Source organism: Myiozetetes cayanensis, unplaced genomic scaffold (assembly GCF_022539395.1).
Source record: "Myiozetetes cayanensis isolate MyiCay16 unplaced genomic scaffold, myiCay2020 scf6-25, whole genome shotgun sequence".
NCBI lineage: Eukaryota > Metazoa > Chordata > Aves > Passeriformes > Tyrannidae > Myiozetetes > Myiozetetes cayanensis.
Window position 1 is genome coordinate 62072173 of NW_026087853.1, and position 25298 is coordinate 62097470.

The following is a 25298-nucleotide window of genomic DNA, read 5'->3' on the forward strand; positions in this document are numbered from 1 at the left end:
CTGTAATCTTGACTTCAAGCTGTTTTTTGATTAAAAGTTTTTAAAAGGATGCACTCCGGCTATTCAGTATCTATTACTTGCTTTCGTTTCATGTGATGAACCAAGTCTGTCTGAGGACAAAACTGGTGCTGGCCCCCCCACCCCGCAGTGGTTTTGGGGGAGAGGTCCAGGGAGATTCACCAGCAGTGCCAGTGGCAGGGACAGGCAGTGTGGGGCTGGCACAGGAGCGACAGGGAATCAATCTGTGCTGGGACTTCACCACCCACCAACGTACCCTGGGGAGAAACGTCACGTCAGTTTGCCTTAAACAGCCTGTTTGCCTGGGCTGGGTTCAGCATCGCTCACCCAGAGACTCCCCAGCCAGCGAGGGTGAGAGCTGTGGGCACCAGGGCAGCTGTGGAGGACTCTCACCTCCAGTCTGCTGACAAGGAGACGCAGCGCTCGGGAAGGAGCAGGATCGGTCCCTGCCTTTTTGTACAATGCAACAGCTCCCCCATCTTACAGACTAAAGAACTTAAAATGGAAAAACATTCCCAGGAAATGAGAACCAGGGTAACTCCACACACTTCCCCACTTCTTCTGGAGGGAGAGGCTGATGTGCACTGGCCCCTGAAGCGTTCCTGTCTCCCCGGTGCTCTGGGGAAGGGGAATCCAATCCACGCAGGGTGACACTTGACATTTGGGTGGATAGGACAGGGGATTTTCTCCTTGTAAGGACGAATAAACATTGCTGGTTTCAAACACTTTTTGGTGAGGTACCATAGTCTCTCTTAAGGAGCACCACGTGCCACCCCTCGCCGTGGTTTCTGCAGGGCTGTCAGAACCCGCAGCGTCCGGGCGCTGCTCGCCTGCACTGCTGCTTGTCTCCTTTAGGGTGTACACGCAGCACACGGTACCAGCGCTCGCCGCCCGGCGAGGAAGGGCTCCTGTGCCCATGGAAAGCTGTGTGCTCGGTGAGCAGTGATGTTACGCTTTAACACTCCCTGCTCCAGTATCGGCACAGCCATCATCACTGCAGACATGGGGCATCCCACCCCTCCCTCCTGCCCACTGGAGTGCCCAGCTCTGCTGGCCCAGCGGAATGGCAGCGACTCCCGAGAATGCTGCCGGCTCCCAGCACAGCTCTAAGGATGGCTCTGGTCTATGCTGGGGTGGGGGAGGAGGTCTGAAGGGACGAGGGACAGGGAGCCCTGTGACAACGTGGGTTGGTTGCTGTGGGCAGCAGGTTGGGTGAGCACAGCACCCCGTCACCAGCCCGCTGCAGGACACTGTGCCCAGGCCCCAGGTCCCTCCTTGAGGGGTGACTAAGGGTTAGAAAGTGCACAAAAGCAGCTCTGTGTGTTATTTGAACAAAGCACTTTCCTCAAGAAGCTCTCCTTACTTCAGTCAAAAAAGAAATTATGAAATTTTAAAATGATACCTGCGGAGAAAGATTTCAGGTTAAGGAATTACTGGCTCTGTCAGGAAAAAGGCATTTTAACACTGCTTGGAGGCAAGAGCAAGACAAATCCCCTAGCACAGGCTTGTTTAGAAGGGTAATGGGGGAGGAGGCTGAGCCCCAGCAGCAGGGAGGGTCCCCAAGGCAGGGCGAGTCCTGGTCAGAGCTAGCTCACCTGAGTGAATCCCCAGTGCTGGGGCCATGCAGGACAGTGCCATTTGTGGGGTACACTGCCAGGTATCGGGGATAACGCTGCCAGGACACACACCTGCCTCTCCCCAGGGCACTGAGATTTGCCCCAAAACAGCCCAGCCCTGGGCGTTGAAGGGAGCGTTCAGGCAGAGACACTCCACACACACTGTCACTTAGGTCTAGGACCAGGATCAGACAGGCCAGGTTTCCATCCCAGTCATGAGGGAGTGAACCTCCCCAGAACACCCACAGCTCCCACACTCCCAGACACTCCAGGGACAAATAGTTTTCTCACTGGATATATTAACAAGGCTGTGGAGTTGTCTCAGTCTCAAGAGGGATTTCAGGCTGGCAGAGAAGCTGCAGCAGCCTTTGCCCAAAGCCCCGAGGCCAGAGAGTGCAGGACGTTTCTGTAGATGTGAGGATGTGGAGCTCCTGCACTCTGCTGTACTGCTACCAGTTCAGAGTGGTCCTGAACCAGACCTCATGGCGTGTTTGTGCTGGATGGTACAAACCAGTGCACTCTCAGTACACTCCAGGCTCTGAGCACAAGCTTCCACCGAGTTCCCACGGAGCTTCTCCATGTCCCTATGGCCAGGGAAGCTGTACCAGAGGCTTATCTCCCTTCCCAATGCCAGCTGCATCACTGGCATCACTGGCACACCAGCCCCTCTGCTCCTGGGGCAGCAGAGAACTGACAGAGCAGCAAATGCTTGAAACTGAAGCCTGAGGCACTGGTGCACACCAGCCAAGACCATAGATATTTTACCAGGGAGCATCTTCTCTGCTCTCTCCAGAGGGGAGTACACTGTGAATGCCAAATCAGGGCTGAGCATGACACTCTCCAGCTCCAAAGAAGACCCGTGTTAGGACTGTGGGCAGAAGGACAGCAGAGCCCACCTCAGCAAAACCAGCTGACGTGAGTTTTCCCTCGAGGGAGCAGAAGAATTAGACTCATTCCCTCCTACCAGCCTGTCTGTCCCCATAACAGATTGAACCAGCTCCATGAGACAGCTGCTGGGACTAGAAGTTAAGCCCTAACTCACAGGCCCAGCCCAACCTGCCTGGCTCTGGGCAGCTCCTGAGGCTGCCAGAAGGGCAGAGGATGTTGCGGCTCTGGGAGCTGCATTCCTTCTGAGACCGGGGTCAGAGGCTGTTGTGGAGACCAACGAAACAAAATTTCTTTCGACTTCAATGCTCTCAGGTCTCATGGACAGCCCTGAGCCCGGGAGCACTGACATGCTTCCTCTTCTCACTCATACCGACGCCAGATGCTGCATCCCAAGGCACAAAAAACTTTGGCACAGTGTCAGTAGAGAGGTCTGAGGACTCCTACTGCATCTTCCTTCTTCTGGGACAGGGCTCCCCCCACGTGCGTCCGCAGCGAGATGCCGGTCGCAGCATCATCGCTCCCGCTGCCTCCGAGTACGCAGAGCACCCTCAGCAGCGGCGGCCCCGCGGGCTGGTCCGGCTGCAGCCCCCGAGGCAGCTGCCCCCCGTCCCAGCGGGAGGGTGTCGGAGGAAACGGTGCCGTTGCCAAGCGGTCGACAGGGCACGTGTCTGCACATCCCTCCAGGTGCGGGGTCACTGGCCGCTGATGAGGTTCGTTAATTAGCTCCTCTGCCGGGCTCGCCAGGTAGCGCTTCTCTGCTTCGGGTCCTGCAACGTCCCCGGCATTTTCCCACAAAAGAGCATTAGAAAAGGGTGTCAGTATTCCGTAGCACGAAATGCACTCTCCTCCCCGTTAGAGATCCAGGAGACAGGTAACGATCCCGAAATTCCCCAAAGCTCTCTATTTACTCCCCTAAAGGTGACCCATCCTTTCCGTCTCCTGCCAGGATCATCCCTCCTGCAAGTCCGGTGCTGCAGCCCCTGTCCTTGGACCGGGCAGGGTGCAGGGCAGCTGTGCGACCCGGGGGTGGGCAGGAGCCCTCGCCATGCAGGGCAGCGCGGAGCGGAGCCGCCTCCGCGCTCCCACCCCGCGGGGCCGCTCCGCGGGACGATTCCGCCGGTGCATCTGTCGGATCAGGTCAAACCCTGGCGTAGCCCCGCGCCGACCCCGCCCGCCGCCCGCTCCGGTCCCGGGGCCCCGGGCGGAGGCTGGCAAGGGCTGGCAGGTGCCCCGAGGGCCGCGGACACTCGGTCCCCGTCGCTGTAGCCTGGCCCCGGCGCGGCGGGGCAGGCGGAGGCGTGTCCTTGCCGGCGTCCGTGCCCGTGTCCCTACCGGTGCCCGGTGCCGGTGCCCGGTGCCGGTCCCGCCCGGCGGCGCGCAGCCCGGAGCCCGGCGCGGCGGGGGGCAGCCCGGCCGCACGTCTGCGCGGCGACGGCCGGGCGGCTGCGGCTCAGCCGTGCGTGCGGCGGGGCGGGGAGGGCCCGGCTGCTCCAGCCCGCCCCGGCGCGGCGCGGCGCGGGGGAGGCGGCGGCTGCTCCATGCGGCAGCGAGCGGCGCGGCTGCCCGCGGCCGGGGCCGGGGCCGCGCGGAGGCCGGCGGCGCGGAGGATGGGCGCAGCAGCCGCCGCCGCGGAGGGCCGAGCCGCGGGCGCCGCGCTCCCCGCCCTGCCCCGCCGCCGCGGCTGCTCCGCCTGAGCGCGCCCGGCGCGGAGCGGCGCGGAGCCGCATGGCCCTGCCGCCGGCCGCCCCGCGTTAGCGGCACCCGCACCCGGGAGGCGCCGGCCCGGCGGCGGGGCTGCCCGCGCCCCGGCCACGTCTGTCCATCTCTCCGACCGACCGTCCGTCCGTCCGTCCGTCCAGCGCAGCGCCCGGCGCAAGGATCCCGCAGCAGGGCGCGGAGCGGCAGCGCTTGGCGAGGATTAACCTGGCGCAGGTACACGGCAAGGTCAGCGCCGGCGGGCGCGGAGTGGGGCGGGCTGCCCGGTGCGGGGCGATGCGGGACGATGCGGGCGGGCTCGGCGGGCTGATGCGGGCGGGCTGCTCCGCGCCCCCCGCCCCCGCCCGCGCGTGTGTGCATGTGCCGCCGCCCGCCCGAGCCGCCGCGTGGGGCCGTCCCCGGGCCGCCCTGCCCGCCCCGGCCGCGGGCAGCCCCGCCGCGGAGCCGCGGTAGGATGCGGGTGGTGAGCGCCGGCTCGGGGCGGAGCGGCGGGCAGCCCGCCTGCCGCCAGCGCCCGCAGCCCGCCGGGGCCCGGCCGCGGCCGCACCCGCAGGGGACGCGCTCCGGCCGCCGCCCGTCCCCGGAGGCTCCAGGTAACGCGGAGAGGGGGTCGCGCCTGGCACATCTGCATTGCACCGCCGTACCGGCCCGGGGACGGGGCGGCGGGGGCGGCCTGGCGGGTCCCGAACGGCCAGGGCAGGGCGAGCCCGCGGCGCGGGGGGGCGCCGGTACGGGGGCGGCGGCGGCGGCAGCAGCGGAGGGACGCCCCTCCCGGGAGGGCGTCGGCCGCAGGGAGCGCGGGGCTCAGAGCGGAGCGGCAGGGCGGGCACCCCACGGACGGGCCGGGCCGCGCTGCCGCCTCTGCCCGCGGGACGGCGCCGGCGGCCGCCCGCCTTGGGCTGGGCTGGGGATGCTGCGGGGCCGGCGATGGTGCGGGGCCGCCCGTGCTGCGGCCGCCGCCCCCTCCGCGCCGCGCTGCTGCCGCCGCCGCCCGGTTACGCGGCACCGCTGGCGCTGCGGCGCTGCCCAAGCGGGCGGAGGCGCCGCTGTGCGCGGAACCATCCCGGGGCGCTCCTGCGGGGCCGGGATCGCGGCTCAGGGGATGCAGGGCTATGTCGGAGCGAGCAGGAACCCTGCGGCTCCCCCCGCCCCGTCCCGGCGCCCCTGCCCGCTACACACACGTCGCTCTCCCCGCTCCTCTCTCCTGGGGTCCGCCGCGGTCCCCCGCGTCCCGGGATGCGGGTGCGCTCCCCTCCATCTCCTTCGCCCTCTCCGTGGCGAGCGCCACTGTCTGCGGGAGAGCGAATGTAGGACAGGATGGACGTTCCCCGCCGGAAGGTTCCCGTTGGGGAGATGGCAGAGCAGCGGCGGAGGAGCCGGCGGAGCCTCGCAGCCATGTTGGTGTCAGAGCATCAGCCCTCCCGGCTCCAGGAGCGGATGCCGGAGCACACAGACTCCTGGAGCCCAGGAGCAGCTGGCGGCGAGCAGTGGATGCGGGCACGGGCCGGTGTGAGGCGGCCACGGGCACATCTGGGCCATGAGGACTGGGAAAGCCCCTTCCCGGACTGGTCTTTGCCAACATGGGCTGGGGGACACCGGCTCTGCAGTTCCTCTGCATCCCGGGACAGCAGTGCTTCCCCTCCTGCATCTTCACCTCCTCCCTCCCTCTCTCTGTCGCATCTCCGGGGCAGGGACCATTTCTCATTATGTTGCATGTCTGGAGCAGAGGAAGGTGTTGGTCCCATCTGCAGTCATGAACATGGCCTCACCGGTCCTGGAGACCAGGGGTGGGACAGCAGGTGTCCCCAGCCAAGCCCAGCCCTGTGCAGCCTACAGGTGACTGCCATGGAGCTGGAAGTCCCTGCCCTTGGGCATCGTGCTGTCGTGCTGGTGATCCTCCCCACCCATGCTTCCATTTCACATGTTCTGCATGACACGTGGTGTCAGCTCATGCATTCTGAGCATCCTCGGGCGAGCGCTGTGTGTCCAGGGCTGCTCAGACCAGCACAGCCAGGCAGCACGCTGGCGAGGTGAAATGGATCCATCCTGGGATTGAAGCCCATTTGGTTCCATCTGTGGGTGGAGGGCCCTGGGCTGGCTCTGCCAGCACCAATCCTGGCCCTGATTGTGTCCAGGAGTGTGGGGCAGAGCTGCCTGTGCCAGGACCAGTCTGTCCTGGTGCGGCGGGGCTGTGTCCCCCTATAGCCAGCTGCTGGACCCGTGTGCTCGGTGCTGCGTGTGCTGCCCCAGGGATTCTGGCTGGGTACCCTGGTTCTGTGTAGGGGCCCCACCTCGGAGCAGACTCTGTGCTGCTGCCATAGTCGATCCTGGCAGGGGGATGTGTGCCAGTGGGCTCTGGAGCCAGGCCTGGTGATTTTTCTGCTGATCTGGGAGTCAGGTTCAACTCTGCACAAGGAGCTGTACCAGAGCCGGAGTGTTCTCAGTGCCCAACACCTTCCTGATCCATGGTTCTATATATATACTGTACTCAAGGGATTATGCATTTGTTTAAATGCATAATAAATGTGTTTAAATGCGTAAGGCTGGAGCAGAATGAACACCAGAGCTTGCCAGTTCAGCCTGCAGTCACAAGCCTTGCTCAGAAACATCTCCTGGCATATTAGCTCATCTTTCTTCTTTCAGAAAGAGCAGTTCCTGTTTTTATCATGGCAGGGCAGTCAGTGGAAGCAAATCCTGGATATCTCAAGTGCCCAGTGCAAGTTCAAAGCTGAACTAGTTCACCAGTTTAACAAACACTTCCAGCTACAGGAGAGGGCTCCAGTTGTCTCATTCCACCAAACACATTCAGCTGTGGGAGTGGGCTCCAGATTGTCCTTTCCCAGTGAGAGCTGGCAGGTTGGGCACTCTGTCATCTTTGTGACCTGGAGAAGCGCTGGGCTTGGCTGCAGCAGTGCTCAGGATGCCATCTCAGGGAGTTGGTTGGAATTTTTCATACAGCTCTTTTCTAGAGAGGCTCCCATTGGCCACTGAAGGTGTGAGCAGTGATGGGGAGAGAAAGGCTGTCTGGTAGTGTGGGACAGGATGGGAACCCAGAAGAGATGACAAAGCAGCATGGCAAGAAGAAACCAGATCTTCCTCAATTTTTTGAGAAAGATTAGAGTCATGAAGGCGGGTGCAGCACCAAGGATGGGCCTGGCACATGGGGTGCCTGTCTTGGGAAGATGGAGCACCTGAGGTGCCTGGAGGGCTCGTCCCTCCTCTGGGGCACATGGAGGTAGCTCAGAGGCTGGAGAGCTAATGGCTTTCCATTGCTGATCAATACTGCCCGTGCTTTCAGATGTGGTAACAGGCTCGGTTTTACAGAGCGATCTTTGCATATTCCCTGCGCGAGCAGCGAGGCTGGAGTGCCGCTCTAATGGCCTCGCTATTAGCGGGCTCAGAACCTGAGCCAAACTGAAAAGGCTGTCTAAGTGCTGCTCAAGCATTTTGGGCCAGGCATATTCTATGCATTAGGGAAAATTTGTACTCCTTGGACCAGACATCACTGAGTGTTGTCTATTTATACACATCTAAATATATCCTCTGCAGTCTTCAGTCTTTTCTAGCTAGTAGTAAAATTACTTTTCAATATCACACTATTAAAGTGTGCTTGCTGAGACTATCTGATGAAGTTTGTGCTAAGAGTGGGCTTTGCGTATGCGTGTGTGTGTTTTAAACAAAAACTATTCTTGAGGTAGTTACCTAAAATGCTTTGGAAAAAAAGCCTGTTGTTGTCCGTGTGACTGGGTAGCAGAGAGAAATGTGGTTGAACAGAAGCAACGCTGGAGACATGCTCAAGCCTGGAAAGCCAAATCCAAACCTTATTGAAAGTATAAGGTTTGGTTGCTGAACAGTGAACCATTCTTTCTAGAAATATATATCAAATAATCATGTACTTTGCAGCAAAATAGAAACATTTGCTTCAAATTAGTCAGATACACCTTCTGTTACCCTGGAGTTTGAGATGTCGTTTTGAAAACAAAATGACAAATCTTGAAGAAGTAACTTAGGTTACGGAATTCCTCAGTGCAATGCCCAGATCCAGGCTGTCGAAGGAGTTCCCACACAGCCCTGCTGCAGGGGTGGGTCTGTGTCCCTGTGTACCTTTCTCTGGAGCTGGCATGGGTCTGGTGGGGCTCCCGAGGAGGAATGGAGACCTCTGCTACATCCCCAAGTGAGCTGCAGGCCTGCTTATTGGGTGGTGCCAGCAGTGTATGGCTGAGCCTGCAGGCTGATGTGGGACAGTGATGGCCTCCTGTTTGTCTTCTGTGGAGCTCTCACTGTTGGCTCTTGGAGAACTAAGAGGCTGCAGAGGAAAAGGGAGGGGTTGGCATTTGGGGAGAGCAGGTGGGGTGAGGAGAGGTGAATGCAGGGCTCTCGGAGGACACCCTTGCCTGAAGTCCCTCAAGCCAAGGACAGATGTTGAGCCCCTGGGCCACCCCTGGTCCCTCAGCCAGGACTCTGTGGGTCCATGGTGAAACTGTGTGGTGCCAGGAGCTGTGCCCTGACAAGGACCGTGGGTGCAGCTATTCCTGGCAGCTGCTTTAACTGCCCAGTTATCCCATTATTTAGCTGTGTGAGGGTCTCTGTGGTGTCTGAGGGGCTCCCTGCCCCATCCTGGCTGGCTCACTGGCTGCTGAGGCACAGGCTGGGCACCCCGTGCCTGCCACCTGAGCTGGGCAGCAGCTCTCATGTTCTCAGGGAATAAATGGCTCTGCAAGTCATATTTGCCCCAAACAGGCAGGATAATGCAGAAGGTGATTTGTCAAATGGCTAATTGAGGCAGTAATGGGAACCTTGGTGGGTGCCTCTAATTGCGTAGCACGTGGCCAGCGGGACCTCGGATCATTTGAGTCAGTTCCTGATGCTGCAGAGTCTGTGTCCAATGCTGTACACTTGAGGTTGCTCTTCTAGAAAAAGCTTCTCACTCGGAACTGTCTCTTGGCAAAAAGATTTCCATGAAAACAAAATTATTAGGTAGCTTTGCTTTAAAAGGGAGCATCTCTTTTCCCTTGAAGTTTTTGTTTAGGCTTCTCTGTCAAGATCATGTTGGAATTCTTTTGGACTGGAGACAGATTAAACTCCTCAGTTTTTGTTGGCTCAGCATTGTTTCGTTGCCAGATAGATGAAATTCCCTGTGTATTTATTTCTAATTTTCTGTACTCCCTGGTCTCTGTATTTGGCCACGGAGGACGGAGAAGCAGGAGCCCACCGTAGTGAGCTGTGGCAGCTCTGTGCCTCCTGCAGCAGGACTGACCAGCTGTGGGACAGAGGGTGTATGAGGAAAACACATACAAGAAGGAAAAAGGGTGATGGAGAAAGTCACAACAAACGGAATCCCCAGGCTGTGTTTTCAGTCCCCTGATGACAGCGCTGCTGGTCCGAGGGTTGGGATGAGGTTGCTTTAACACCGAGTCATGCAGAGATGTTCTGCCGCACGTGGGTGAAGTGTGAGTTAAACTTCTCCGGGTTTAAGCCAGAGTTAAGAGTTTTCCTGGGATGTGAAGTCTTTGCCCAGGGCAGGAGGGCAGGTGCCATGGGCACAAGAAAGGCAGGTGCTGGTGGTGCAGGAGGGCAGGTGCCATGGGCACAAGAAAGGCAGGTGCTGGTGGTACAGGAGGGCAGGTGCTGTTGGCAGCTCTGCCAGGGCTCCGGGAACTGCGTTGTTGTTGTTTTCTCCAACGCACTTTTGAAACTCTTGATGTAAAACTCCCTGATAGGGCTCGTGGGAGTGGGTCTGAGTAAGGCGAGCGGGATTTGTCGCCTTGTCAGCTGTGAGTCAGTGGTGCCGCCAGGTACGTGGTGTTTCACAGGGAGCCTTCTGCTGCCGGCTGTGATTCCGTGCAGAGCTGGTGTTGCTGTGCTGTGTGTGCTGTGGGCAGGTTTGGTGTCACTGTGGGCAGGTTTGGTGTCGCTATGCCGTGGGCAGGTTTGCTGTGCTCACGGCTGCTCCTGACACGTCAGCCTCATGTCTCATCTCTGCTTGTGCCTGGCTGCAGTGATGCTGTTCTTGGGGACCGGGCTCCAAACTGCAGCTCTCGAGCAGTGACTGCTGCTCTCCTCCTGCCTCTGAGCCTCAGCTTTGGTTGAGGCTGCCTTGGAGACAGCCGACTGTGTTGCAGGCATGTGGGAAGGGCTCTGCACAGTGATGGCACCCTGGTCAGGAGAGAGGCAGGGCCCTGAGTGCCAGGACTGAACCCAGGCAGGCTGACCCAGACAGTTGAACATCTTCCACCTCTATGGTGTAAAGAAACAGGACGAGAACATTGCAAGCCCCAGTCCTGGCTCCAGAGGTGTTTACCAGTGCCCCGTGGCAGGCTGTCCCAGCAGGGACTGTGCAGCTCCTTGGCATGGCCTGTGGTGGGCTGGGGACATCCTGCGGGTTGACCCAGGTGATGACATGTCCTCATTGTGTCACTTGTGGGTCTGGCAGCACTCAGGCCCCATGGGCTGTTCTGGGGGCCGGGGCTGGAGGTGCTTGTGGAGAGAACCAGCCCCCCCTGGGTGACGGGTGGCTGCAGAGGCTCTGGCAGCAGAACACGCACAAGGGAACTCCTCCTGGGCTGCTCATCACTCCTTGCCCTGGGCCACTCCAAACAGATGTGTCCTTGTCCCAAGGTGTGTGGCAAGTTTTGAGGGTGCAGCCTTCTTTCCAGTACTCCATGTCCCTTGCGCAGAACCCCCCTCTTGTTGCAGCTGGACCCTGCAGATGTCCCACATACACCTCCCCTTTCTGCATCCCCCCACTGGCGAGTAGCAAGAAGTCCTTCACTGGGGTCTAGTGTGTTTTGGAAGTAACCATGGGGACATAGTTAGTCCCTCATGGCAGCTCTTTGGTTGTCCAAGGCAGGGAGGTTTGCTCCTGTTCCAGACAGAAGGGAAAGATTTCAGCCCGTGGTCTGGTCAGCAGCAGGACAAAGAGTAGCCAGGTATGTGTGTAGCATGGGTGATTCCTGCAAGCAGCTTGGTTTAAGGGCTGTTCAGTCCCCCATGACCCTCACAGCTGTTTGTGCAATTCAGAGTTGCAGAGCAATGCGTTTGTCCTGGCCTGTCCATGGTGAGCTGTCTGGGCATTGTGGTCCTGCTTCCAGATTGGCACTTAACATACTTGTGTCGGCTTAGGCGGTACGTCATTAATCCCCCTGCAGTCCTTCGGGCTGTTCACATGCCCCGGGATGCTCCAGGCTCTGTCTGTGCCGTTGCCCTCGTTACCAGAGGTGACTCCCGTCGCTGGGCAGCACCATCCACGTAGGACCTGCGTGTGCCTGCGTAGCTGTGTCCCTGCTGTGTCGTGTTGCCTGGAGTGGGGGCACAGGGCATTCTGGGGAACCCTGCAGTATGGACAAGCTCCTGGAAATAGCAGAGGAGTTGTGCATGGAGTTGTGTGTGCTGCAAAAGCTTTAAAAGCACTGGCTTTTAAACATTCCGTAGAAAGCCACAGCAAATGGCAGTACCTGGAGGATCTGTGATATGGTGCCTGACCTGAGAGGCATTTTCACCTGAGCAGGCGGTGGATGCCCTGGCCGTGCCTTGAGAAGTGATGGCCTTGCCCTGATGGCATCTGTCCATGGGGGCTGCCTGTGTTGGGCACCTGGTGGGCTCTGTCCAGTGGTGAGGCTGTGCTGGCCCCACCACCACGGTCCTGGGGGTGCAGAGAGGGGCCTGGGGGAGCTGCTACCCAGGCAGGTGTTAGAGGAGACTCAGCAAGGAGTCTGGAGAGCAGAACTGGCCTTGGCCCACCGCCGTCTTCCCCTGTCCCCAGCCACCTCCAGTTCCACTGTAGGATATTTGGCTGCCTGGGGCTGATGTAAATCCAGGGTTCTACCCCACCTTGCTGCAGATGTGGGGTCCTGGGGTGTCCCCTTTGACCAGCACCAAAGTGCTGGGCACCAGGGGACCTCCCAGAGACAGGGGTTCTGGGGCTGCTGCCCTGCTGTGTGCCATGGTGGTGCTGGGCTCTCCCTGCCTGCCCTGTTGTGTGCCATGCTGTGGTGCTGGGCTCTCCCTGCCACCCTGCTCAGGGGCTGTTTGCTCTATTTACTGGTAGCAGGCCGAGCACACACAGCCTGACGTCACTACAGTGTTCTGATATGGTTGGAGTGGAAGGTTGCCTCCCTCTGGGCTGGTATTCCTGTTGTGTTCATTATGGCCTGTTCCTGCCCTGGGTCAGACACACCATTTCTAACCTGTGTTATTAAAGAAGCATTCAGCAAACACACACCTTCTGTGGGTTGAAGCAATCCCCATGTCCTTCCCTGTTCTAGAAGGAAAACATGATAAACACTGTGGAAAAAGACACAGTAGGTTGGGATAGATGGTTACAGCTGCTGCTACTGCTGGATGAGGATTGTGTTAATTCCTAAGGGAGCAGATCAGGACAATAGTTTTTAAATGAGCATTCCTGGGTAGCATTGTGCTGTGTATGCAGAGGGTAGCAGCAGACCTGCTCTGGTGAATGCCCTGTGATTGCGGCGCCGCTCGGCTGCGGGCTCAGCTCCGTTCGGCACCGTGGCCCCTCGGCGCTCCCGCGCCGGCTCTGCCAGGGCCTCCTGCGGCGTCAGCAAGAGGCACAAAGGGCTGAGCTGAATAAGCTTCATTCCTTCTAAGAAGCATTAAAGAAGCCAATGTACAGAGTGTGTGGCTGCTTTTAAATTCCATCTGGAAAGCTGAAATAATAATAATAAATAACAGTAATGAGGAGCAAAATTGTGGCCAGCAGGATGTGAAAGTCATAATGCTGGGGAGAGGCTGGACTTGCTCCTCACCAGCTGGAGCAAGTGGGTGAAATCAGATATGCAAATGGTTCCCCAATGGTCAGTAATGCTTCCCTGGCCTGCACTGGACATGGGAAGAAAGGTGAAGGATAAAGGAGAAAAGTGAAGGCAAGAGCACTATGGTTACTGCACATGGATCAGAGGAATCACTCGTAGTCCATGGGTGCAGCATGTTGTTCCTGTGATCCTAGGCACAGAAAATCCCCAAACATCTGGGGAGCAGCACACACATTCCTGGCAATCCAGGTATCCCTGTGCAGTGCAGATGGTGGGGAGAGCACAGAGTTTATGGGGCCCCAGCTGCAGTCCCATGCCCCACACCCCACCTCCTCTGGTGTGACCAGTGAGTGCCTGCGCCCTGTCCCTTCCTCGCCCTCAGCCTGGCCAGCAGTGCAAATTGGAGCAACACTGCTGATGCTTCAGATGCCAGTGTGGTTTTTTTACATCAGAGGCTTGATCCTGAGCTGACATGTGCATGCATGGGGTGGCATGGAATAGGATACCTGCCTCCTGCCAGGCAGTGTGGAGCAGGATACCTGCCTCCTGCAGTGTGGTTTCCCTCTGCTAAGGCTCCTCTGCCCTTCTGAAGTGTGATGAGTTTCATGGACATGGTTCTGGTCTACGCCCCATGTTAGCAAGTTGTATGGGGCACTAGAAGGGGATTTCTAGGCTGACGTGATGGGTGAGGAGGACCCAAGCATCCCCCTCCATGTGTGTTTGAGTAGTCAGATGGGTCTGTGTTGGCAAGGCCTGATGGACCAAGTGCGGACAAGGGGCTGGAGGTGCTGGGAGGCTGCAGCGCTCACCTCTGATGTTGTGCCTGGAAGAGGCCCTGGGTGCCCTCTGGGGCAGCTCTGTGGTGCACACCAGAGCAGGGGGGTCACCCTGCACACTGCAGTGGGCAGCAGCCTGCGATGGAGGGACAGTGGTGCTGGGGAGAGGGTCTGGCTGCTGGCTCCTGCTGGTGCAGGTGACTCCACAGCCCTCAGGAGTGGTGCTGGGGTACTGGTGCTGGGTGTGCTGGGTGGTGTGGAGCAGAGCCCAGTGCTGACTCAAGTCCATTGCCAGCTGATCCCAGAGCCGACCGCTGGCATATGACACTCCTTATCTCTCTAGCTCAGAAACGCAGTGCTCAGGGCATCCTGATGGATTTGTGACACTTCCCATGGGACTCTGGGCTCATAAACCAATTAAAGGATTACATCGTTGTAATGTGGAGAGTTTTCTTTGTTTATTAAGTAATGCAGGTGTAATTCAATTAGTGACAGGCTGACCTGCCGATGTCTCATGTGGACACCAGCCAGGTTGGTCTAGAGCTGCGTTCTCCAGCATGGTGGGTCATTGGGGGTCACCCCCAAACCAGAGTTACAGGACCTGGGGGAGCAGTTGCCTCTCCTGTAGTTCCCCCTGCCTGGCACGGAACCATGAGGGTTTGTTGTGGCTTTTTCTGCCACATTCCCTTATAGAGTCATAGAATCCCAGACTGGTTTGGGTTGGAAGGTGCATCCAGTGCCACCCCCTGGCATGGGCAGGGACACCTTCCACTAGTCCAGGTTGCTCCAAGCCCTGTCCAGCCTGGCCTTGGACACTTCCAGGGATCCAGAGGCAGCCACAGCTTCTCTGGGCAGCCTGTGCCAGGGCCTCACCACCCTCACAGTAAAGATTTTCTTCCATAGAAATGAGATGGTTTATTATTATGAGATGGTTTTGGGGCGGGTTGGCTGTTCAGTGTTCATCTTGGCTCAGAAAGCACTGTTTCACTGAACAGTGTCCAAAGTGTGGTCTTTCTGAGGACACAGCTTGTGCCCCCACATGGGTGACTGTGGGTGGCCATGGTCCCTTCCGTGTCCCCAGCTCAGGCTCTGCCGTGGTGTTGGGGTTTAGGAATTGCTCCACATTCCCGTGGTACTGCAGTGTGGGCACTGCTGCTGGAGTGCGAGGTGTGGATGTGGCTGAAACACCTGCTCCCTTCGGTGGGGTCCTCAGTGCTGTGTGTCCTATCCACAGGGAAATCCCCCTGCTCTGGGCTGTGTGACACAGCCCAGGGAGCACAGGCATGCAGGTGTTTCCTGTGGTGGGTGCATATCCCTGCTCTGGAAAGGGGAGCTTGGAGGCTTGTGGGTGACTGATGGGGCCTTGGCATCAGAGTAAAGCACTCACTGGGCACCTGTCTGCCAGCAGAGACAGGGAGAAACAGATATGTAAAGTGGCCTGTGCCTCAGTAAGGCTGGGCAGGAGCGACTTTGGAGTAGAACAGGACTGATTCAATGCATTTGGAGATTAAATTAAAGTTCAAATCTTAGTGAGAGGTTGTTTGCTCCCAGGTGAGAGACACGATACAATTTTGTCAGCAAAACTCCAGTGTGTAGCTGGGACAGGGTGGGTGCAAAAGGCCTTTCCAGACTGTCAGAACTTTCCAGAAAGACCGGTAGGTTCCAGTGTTCCAAACAGCAAATGCTGGTCAGAAGCCCACCATGGTTTTCCATGCAATCCCGTGACAGAATTGTGCTTAGTTTGCAGCACAGATCAAGCAAAGCTTTACGTGTTGAATGCAAACACAATGTGGAAAAGGGGGATCTCCATATGTGTGGGCTAATAGAGACACTAAAGCAGCTCGTGTAGCCTGGTAGTGCTGGAGGAACATAAGCACCTGACAGGAGAATTATCTCTGAGGACCACAGACTGACTTGTAAACCCTGGAATAAATTGCTCTTATTTTGTAGCACTTACTTGCTCGACTGCGCTTTGCAGGAGTTTGCTTGTCTGGCAATTCCTGTTCGTCAGGAGGAAATCCCAGACTGCCAGGGGCTGGCAGCTCGTGAGCTCTGAGCTGGGCAGAGGGGACAGGTGCAGCCCCAGCAGTGAATTCTTCCCCTGCCAAAAAAGTAATAGGTAGAGGGGGACAGGAGGGTGGTCTTGGGGGGCAGCAGGGCAGAGAGGCTGAGGATACTGCAAGGGGGAACTGTCCTGGCCCCCGCTGCCCTGGCCCCCTTTGGCTACTCTGCCCTCGCCCACTGTGGGGCAGGGGAAGCCCCAGCCCTGAGCAGACTGTTCCTGCTCTCCAAGCCTTTACAAGGACTTGATTTCCACCCTACTGGGTGCTGAGATGCTGGACGTTTACACCCTTGATCTCCCATAGAACACCCATCGTGGAGGGAGCAGGTACTTTTTTTTTGGTGCTGGGGGGAATTAATGCAATTCCCAGCTGCCAGGCTGGCATCTGGGCTGCAAAGGCAAGGAATGACAGCTGAGGTTCCCAGCTTTGGTATCTACAGAGGAGATGTCCTTTAAACACCCTTCCCAGGAGGATGGGGGTTCTGGGGAGCAGGGGTGACATGGGGCTGTCCACCTGCCAGGTGGTGGCACAAGCAGCAGGGCTGCCAAAGCACAGTGCTCACTGCAGCAGCCTTGTGCTCCTGAGGCTGCTGCCTGCATCTGCCCGATCTGTGACACTGTGAAACCTCTCGGGTGCTTCTTCTGTCTATGAAGCTCAAGCAGCTTCTTCAAATCCTTCCAGAATGACAAGATTTAAGCCTGTTTCCTTGGTGGGTGAAAGGATCTCCGTGCTCAGTCACAGCCTGGCAGCTCTTTCATCACGCTTGTACTGGCAGTGATCCGCTCTCCCGACATGTTTCCTGTTCCCATCCCGGTGCCATGCAGTGCCTGATTTTCTGTTCACTTGTGTCCTGCTCTTCCCAGGTGCAGCTGGTTGGGGCTGTGACCTGGCCATGACATTCTGGCCTGTACAGGGATTTGTGCACCAACACAGTTCAGTCATGTTGCCGTGAGATGGAATCTTGGTCCTTCGAGACGTCTGTTTGTGTTGATGCCCAAACGCTGTTTCACCACAAAAGTAATTGCAGGTACAGCACCTCTGGGCATCTGGGAACAGCAGTCACCACTGTGCTCCCAGTGACCAGCCAAGCCAATGGGAACGAATGGGTTCATGGTAGTTGGGGGTGCTGGTTAATGAAGGGGAAAGGGACAGCAAAGGGAAGTCAGTTCCAAGCATATGAGGACAGGAATGGAAATAGCAACGTCCCCACATCTCTGGGAATTTAAAGTTTATGCTCCGATCTTTTGCAAATGTTGGCTTCCTCTGCAGGTGGTTTGTGGTGACCTGTGATTGTGGAGGGCAGGATTCCCGTGCTCCTGGAGCTGTGGCAGGGCAGGGCTGAGCAGCAGGTTTGTTGGGTCACAACATCTCATGGCTGCTGTAGAGGTGATGATGCCTGTGTCACACACAGGGCCTGTTTGTCACATATTGGAGTATTCCCACATGTTATCACAGGGGACAGAGATGATCCTTCCTCTGTAGGAGTGGGCTGGGCTGCTGTTCCATCAGCCTTGGTTATGAGGGGCACCAGGCTTCCAAATGGAGTCACTCTGCTTTGTGAAAAGTCTTCTCCAGTATAATTCCAGCTGTGCTGGTGGGTGAATGTGTGGAGTGTTCATGTGTCAGAAGGAAATCGCACATGAAGGTGGTTCTTTACACCGGGAGGATGCAGAGAGGACATCTCATTCGGGTGGTATGGAGGAAAGGCTGCCTGGGAGCAAGGACATCCTGCTGTGGGAGATTCTGCCCTAGGAGACCCTGCTTTGGGAGATCTGGGAATTTGTTTGTTTGTTTTCCTCTCTGCATATGTAAAAGAGAGTTTAACTGATGGCACATGGCAAAGTAGCACATTCCCTAATTTAAGTGGGTAAAGCAGAGTGAGGCATTGCCATATCCATAACACTAACCCTTTCCAGCAGTGGGAGCTCTCCTGTGCCATGGCTGTGTGACAGCTGGATTGGAACCCACTGTCCCCATGTCATCCCTCAGTGCCAGAGCTGGCAGAAGAGCCGTCCTTGTGCTGCCTGGTACCATTCCAGTCCCCCTCTGCTGGGCTAGGGTGCAGGCAGCCCCCAAGACTTGGGCCAGGGGCACCCACAGCTTCCAGCAGGGTGACAGTGGGGTCCCCTGGGGTGGCTTGGGCACCCAGGCAGATTGCTGGAGCAGAGGTTTGAAGGTGTTGGCTTCATTCTTTCTCCTCCCTGACTTCACAGGAGGATTTCATGCCGTAGGACCCTCACTCCTGAGACTCCTGAGGGTCCACATTTTCCCAGGTAGTAGTCCTGGCAGCTCACCTGCACTGTCTTTGGCACAGCTTGTTGTGGCTGTGTTCCTTCCAGCAGCCCCTGGTGGTCCTGGCGGGGTTTGGGCAGCCCCAGACCTGCCTCCAGGTGCTTTCCCTGGTCACAAGTCATTCTGAGAGTGGCAGCGTGACACCAAGATATTTTACTTTTGACAAATTTATTTTTGCCCTGAGCAGCCTGGGGTAGTGGAAGGTGTCCCTACCCACGGCAGGGGGTGGAACTGGGTTGTCTTCAAGGCCCCTCCCAACCCAAACCGTTCTGGGATTCTATGGCCTTTCTCACAAGTCCTGTTCGTGGGAACCATGTAAGGTCACCTACCCACAGAGTCAGCAGTGCTGGAGCTGCTGAGTGGTGAATAGACTTGAAAATGAGTAGTCCTGTGAGCACTGGAAGTGCTTCCCAGGGCATTGCTTTGCTCTGCTCTGTCCCCTTGCTGGGACACTGAAGTGCTTTAGTTTTCTCCATCTCCCACACTGCATTCTTAGTTACAAAATTTAACAAGGAGACCAGACAGCAAAAGAGATTGGCAAGGGGAGAACTTTGATAGCAAAGCTGAAAATACTTTAGAAAAAGTTTTGTATTCCTTAAAATAAAATTTTATTTTCAGCAAAAGGCTTTTTTTATTAAAAGAAATTCAATTGGCATCAATTCTTTTCAGCAGAAATTAAGTGCAGTAGAAAGTAGTTGTGTATCTTGGAGCCTCCAGTGAAGATTGAAGGATGTGATACTTTTGCTTTTCTGTTGCTTGCTTTAGTATTATAGGAAAACAAAAAATGAAAAAAAACCAGCAAAAAAACTTTAAAAATCAACGAGCAACAACAGTTGAAATATTGGCAAATGGGTGTGGTCTTGTCTGGCACTGGGACCTGCTCCAGTGTCCCCTTGCACTGCACCAGCACCTGCCCCTTCCCTGTCCCCATCCCTGGGGCCACTAGATCCATGTTTTAGAGCCACTGGACATTTTCTGCAGGTGAAACCGAGGGGCAGCTCCCTCTGTGTCAGGAAATACCTTGGAAGTTTTCTATTTAAGCTTCTCTGCTAAAAAATGCCATTTTTTGGAACACAAAAAGCTCCACTCAAAACGTTTCCCATTTGATGACTTTTCCTTACGTTTAGGCCAAGTTCCTGCGTGGCCTGCCCGGGGTGGGTGTTTAGTGTGGCGCTGGGCTGAGCCAGGCATCCCACTGGCACAAGGGACGCTGCTGTGGACAGCGCCGGGCTGCTGAATCGCGGCGCTCCGGCGTGTTCAGGCTCCCCAGGAGTAATTATGGACAAAAAGGGATTCCTGATCTGTTCAGAGTGAAACAAAAGTTAGAAAACTCCCGGTGACATCCCCCGTCATCATCTCTGGGTTTTTCTCTCTCTTTCTTTCACCTCCCTGTGAAAATCCAAGGAGTGTGAGAACAGCAGAAGTGGTTGTGGGAGACCTGGAGTCACTGGGAATGGTGTCTGTGTGCTGCTCCATGTGCTGCTCCCTGTGCTGGTGGCACCTGGGGCCTCGTCCTGCCTTCTGGAGCTCGGGGCTCTCCCCTGTGTCCCCTTTCCCTCCTGTTCAGCCCCTTCCTGCCAGACCTGCTGAGATTGGTGGGTGGGATGTGGCAGGGACACGTCACACAGACACACGTTCCAGTGCTGTTGAGCTGAGGGATGAGGAGCAGTGATGCATTTTTAACAAGGACACTGTGGGCAGAGCAAAGTCCCTGCTTTTTTCTGCACATAATTTGAGGATAACTCAATTAGCTGCAGTAAAGTCACACTAATTTACCTGAGGTAAGAGTTTGAGGTTTATTGTTTCTACAAGCATTTCCCTGCACAATGCTGCTCTGCCTCCTTTTGTGAGAGGGGGATGGCGTAATTTTCCTGATATTAATTAAGATAAGAGAGAATTATACCAAAATGTATTCAGTGGAAAATAAGTAAGTTTAAAACATGCCCAAGCTGCAGATCACAGCCTGGCCGCTGGCACAGCCCTGGCACCCCAAGCAGGGGAACTCCTTGGGGAGCAAGTGTGGGGGAGTAGTGGGGGACAGGCTGTGGGAACACTTAGGATCCACCTGAACTTCATTTTCCTCTGAAAATTGTGGTGACTGGGGAAGGCTCACACAGGGAGGGGATGCAGCAGAAAGCGGCTGTGCTGTGGTCACCATGAGCTGAAAGGGTCTGTGCTGGGGCTCCTGCCTTCCTGCTGTGCTGGTCCCAGGTCTGGGACAATGTGGGAAAAGGTCATCAGGATCTCCCAAAGATCTCTGGCTTTTCCAAGCCACAACTGGGGATGTGAGCTGGAGACTCCCACAGTGCAGCTGCAGGGTGCAGTGTAATGGCAGAGCCTGACATGGTCCTTGTCAGCTGCTGCACAGCTGGCCACGGCTGGCCACAGCTGAGCTGTTGCATACCCTTGCTCAGCATTGCTGGGACCTCGAGGCAGGATCTGCCTCAGCCTGACATGGCTGCATTTAGGGTGTGAGTGTCCGTCCACTGGCATCTGTTTCTCAAATTCCATGGAACATGGAAATCTTGCCACAACAGCAAGGCTGATCAATTTTTGAAGCAGCAATTAAAATCTAAACTTCTTTGCCAAAGCCTTAAGTATGTCTCTTATCTGAAATGCTCAGACTCTTTGCTGAGTTAAGAACATTAGGACCAAGAGACCCATTAAATTTTCTGGCATAGAAGAGGGAGATATAAATCCTGCAAACTGATGGGATTGCACGTGGCAGATCTGATGTTATCTGCTCCATGCACTGAGATGTAGAGGAGAAGGGAAATGACCTTTCAGAATAATTCCTCTGGTCTGGAAGGTTTGAAAGCTGCTAAGGATATCTTCTCTTTTTCCAAAAATCTGTGTAAAGTAGTTTTGATCTTATCCAGCTGAAGGAAAACCCGTTTCATTTGCTTATATTATTTTTTTCTGTCCTACAAGGTGTTTGATCTGTGTTTTGGAAGCAAAGGAAAGGACGTAGCACAGCTTTGTCAGCCCTTCCCCAAGCAGTTCACACCATCTCTGGTCATCACGTTCACAAACTGTTCAGAGCAGTGACTCAGAGGTGGGTGAGGTCGCAGTCAGTCACTGTTCAGCTTCTCCTGGTGTCAGCGATGCCATCTCCGCTAATGCAGGGTCTGAGTCCCGAGCTGCGGTTCATTAAGGGAATAGCCCCGCTCGGCTCCAGGCTGTGCTTGTTAGCCAGAGCTCTGAGCTTAATGACCAGCAGACACCAGTGTGGGTACTGCCCGAGTGGCGCTGACAGTGGGGCTTGTTAATGCGAGGCGACAGGGGATGGAGAAGTGGCCAATTAACAAATGAAGTAATGAGGCACTTGTTCCAGCAGAGACTTTTAAAGCTGCAAGTCCAGAGCAGCTGCTGGGGAGCCATTGGTACTGGGGCTGGAGGGCTTTTGGGGTGCTGGAGCCCCCTGTCTTGCCATGTTTCTGTCAGACCACAGAATCCCAAAATCCCTGAGGCTGGAAAAGCCCTCCCAGTCCATGGATCCCTCTGTGCCCGATGCCCACCTTGTCCCCAGCCCAGAGCACTGAGTGCCACGGCCAGGCCTGCCTTGGACACCTCCAGGGGTGGGGACTCCAAACCTCCCTGGGCAGCCCCTTCCAATGTCTGACCACTCTTTCAGTAAAGAAATTCTTCCTTGTGTCCAATAGTGTTAGTTTTTTGTCCCACTCACCAAAACCACTTCATCACACTGAAGTTCTTTTTTTTTATCCTTGAATATCTGTTTTCTGATATTGGGGGAAATTTTTTAAATTGAAATGTTCAATATCCTTGGGTCAGATTCCAGCTGCAGGAGGGGAATTGCATTTGAGATAAAGAGAGAAGCCTGTCATAGGGCTGGACCTCACAAGGCAAAGCAGGGAATACATGGGGGTGATGCAGAAGTTTTCTGTGATTATTTTTGTTTGCCCTTTGCAAAGGAGCAGCAAAATGCAAGCTCATGGCAGCTATTTTCTATTGCTACAGGAGCTAAGAAAAAGGTTAAAAAGTGACAGTTTAAGTAAGGCAGTTTAAAAGTGGCAGAGCTGGATAACTGGTACCCAGGAGTATTAAAATAATTGGCCAAGGAGCTCCCTGAGACAGTAATGGTTTATTTTTAACAAATCCTGCAATGCTGTGGACGAACCAGAGTCATGGGAAAAGGCTAATGAAAATTGATAGAAAAATTAAATATGATTGGGTCTGGGGGGAATTTTTTTGTCAGCTCATCCTGGGAGAGATCCCTCTCCTGCTGGGTCTGCTCTCCTCCCACTTTCCTGCCATCATTGCCACCACAGGCTCTTCCCGCAGACCTGGCCATGGAGAGCAGTGAGGTCTCCTGTCCTTCCTGCTCCTGTTGGGATTCAGTGCCAGGATGGCACAGCCGTGCTCAGCCCCTCTCCCACCCTGTCCTGGCATACTGGATGGATTGGCAGTGGTTTGGCTGATGCCATCAGGGTCCATGTGATGGATGCTGATGCTGGACGCTGGTCCCACGGCAACCCTGCAGCCTCTGACAGCTGCCACTCCCATCAGCCTCCAGTGTCCCCAGCCTGGGAAGTCCCAGTGGGACCGCTGTGGGGTGTGACTGTGTGATGGAACATGGCAGGTACTGACCCAGCAAACACCCAGTCCCTAACCATGAGTTTGGTTCAGTGTTTGGTTTGGTGAGGCCGGTTCAATGCTCCCGTGTGTCCCGATCTCGGCTCACCGATCCTTATTCCAGAGCCAGGCTGTGCCTTTCAGAGGCTTCTGAGGTTCTCCTGTCTCCATCCCACCCAACACAGCTTTCCTTACATGTTTCCTTGTACCCAAGGACCTCATATCATCTCCAAAACAGGTTTTTAAGTCCTTTGGCATCATTACTGTATTGCCTTTAAGCAGCCAGGCGTTGATTACGGAGGAGCTGATGGGAGCTGATAGCGCAGGCTCAGTGTAATTTCCCAATTGTGCGACAGAGATTGGCCTCGTGACTTTCTGCTGCATCTTATCTCCTATCCTCTGCAAACTTGCTTTTCACTTTCTTTGGGAGGGTCAACTCCCTGAGTCTGGAACCCAGCAGAGGTGCAGTGAGTTACACTGTGTCACCCAAGGGAGTGACACACCAGGTCCTGCCAGGATGGGGTTCCCAACAGCAGCTGTCAGTCATTTCAGTCTGTGAGCTGGAGATGGTGCATGGTGCCAGGCCTGGGGACCACTGTAGGACCCACTTGAGCACCCCTGTGGCTGTGTATCCCCATGTCTGAGCATCCCTGTGCTGGAGCATCCCTGCAGATGAGCATCCCTGTGGCCAAGAACTCCTGTGCCTGAGCACTCCTGGGCTCTCCTGTGCTGTGCCTTTCCAGCAGCTCCGGGGCAGTGCCTGGAGTACAGCAACACTTCCTTTCACTCCTGTCTTCCCTCAACTCCACTGCTGGTCCCAGTTTGCTGTCCGTCCTGCTGCCAGAGTTCTCTAACACTTCCTGCAGCTTATCGTTACTTTCTTCTGTTCTTATTCCCTGTATCAGGAAACCATAAATATGTATTTTAGAGTCGTCATTTTTTTCTAGTGTGTGGAGTGCTGCCTCCTGAAAAATCCCAGCAGCAGATTTTGAGCCAAAGGGAAGATTGCAAAAATAGTTTCTCCCTTATGGCACATCGAAAGTTTCTCTTTTAGGCAAAATTGCCCAACCCTGACAGATGTATCTGAAGTTTTAAAAAATATGAGTCCCAGTATTTCACTGAAACTGTCATCCTTGGTAAAGGAAAATACTCCTTTTAGAGTGCCCATTGATTTCTTTTGGATTTAAATACAGACCAGGGTCCACTGGGTCAATGGGCTCCATGTCCACGTATCGAGCAGCTGTTCCAGCCTGGCTCCGTGGCCAAGCTCTCCTCTGAGTTCCCGTGGGCAGCTGGAGGGACTGCCCAGAGCCCTGTGCCCTTGCCAACCCCTGGATACCAGCCACCTGCACTGAGGTTCTGGAGCCCCTCTGGCACAGACACTGTGGACTGACACGAGGAGAGGCAGGGAAGGTTCTGCTCTGTGCTTGTTCTTTGCTGGGGACTGAATCAACCTTTATTTTTTCCCTACTTTTGGCTGAGGGGAGGCAGCACCGCTCCCCATCCCCGGGGTCACACTGAGCAGGGGCTGGGACGGGCGGCGTGCTGCCTGTCCTGCCCCAGCTGCCCCATAGCACATGGCAGCCAAGCTGGGGCTGAGGCTGGGGGCTGGCCTGGCACTGCCCCTAGCCCTGCTCTGTCCCTGCCCTTGGTGCCACGGGGGTTGGGCACAAGCTGTATGTGGTGATGCTGCCATATGTGGCTGTCACGGGGTTTTTCAGGTGTTGGCTGAGTTGTGAGGTGCTCCTATATCCCAGGTGTTTCACCTCTCCTGGAAGTGCTTGGAATTTACTCTGGGGTGGGTGAGAGCCTCTGCTGGGGGTTCATCTGCTGGAGCATCATTGCCTTGTGCCTTCCCTTGGGGAACTCCTTCCCAGGGGCACGTGGTACTCCAGCTGTGGCACTCTGGGGAGCTGGAGCAGCTTTGGAGCCCATCCCAGGGCAGTGGGTCCTGCTGGGGTGCCCTCTCTGGAGTGGTCACTGTCTCCGTGTTGGTCTCCTTAATCATATGTGGCACACGGGGCTGTGCCAGGGCGGTGCCACCGCTGTGCTGGGGGTTGTGTGATCAGTGCCCATCCCACCAAGCAGGAATGCCTGGGTTTCCAGGCAAGATATAACGCAGTGGATTAATTAGATAGTGAAGTGCTAATAGCGACTGAGAAGAGATGTACTCTCTGTGTGCCCCAAGTTTGGATTTATTACTACTTCTTTCTGTATGGCCTATTAATTTTTGATGAGTTTAGATAAATTGCATTCAGCCTGAAATAAATTAAAATAAGTGCATATAAATCATGTTCTATTCTTGGCTTCTGCAAAACAAATTTCCATTTCATCTCTTGTTGTCCTTCCTTTATTACATGTATCCTGCCGGCGCACGTCACCCGTTATTGTGATGGAAATGTTTCATCTCCTTGAGATTCCCCGGGTTTGTCTTTGAAGTGTCAGGGCTGCTGTAGACATGGCACATCTTAGATCATCTCAGTAGCTAATTTGGCCACATCTGTTTGTTTTACCAGTTAACAGGCCAGACCTAAATACTAAAAAGGTGTTCTTCCGTGAGAGGGA

General features: G+C 55.7%; 2 protein-coding genes across 5 annotated transcripts in view; both read left to right on the forward strand.

Annotated features, from left to right (window-relative positions):
- Window positions 1–4278: 4278 nt before the first annotated feature.
- The window catches only part of LRFN5 (leucine rich repeat and fibronectin type III domain containing 5), a 36551-nt gene continuing 15531 nt past the window's right edge, over window positions 4279–25298 (forward strand). The window contains exon 1 of one of the 4 annotated variants that reach the window (XM_050335718.1): window positions 4279–4466. The gene's annotated coding sequence lies outside the window, so the exon portion shown is untranslated. Of the gene's footprint in view, window positions 4467–4765; window positions 4832–25298 lie in introns of those variants that run through there. The other 3 variants (XM_050335719.1, XM_050335721.1, XM_050335720.1) reach the window with 3 other exon arrangements.
- On the forward strand, window positions 4693–5549 carry LOC126651165 (translation initiation factor IF-2-like). The gene is made up of 2 exons (XM_050336740.1): window positions 4693–4831; window positions 4939–5549. The coding sequence occupies exons 1-2, from the start codon at window positions 4693–4695 to the stop codon at window positions 5547–5549; spliced, it is 750 nt and encodes a 249-aa protein (XP_050192697.1).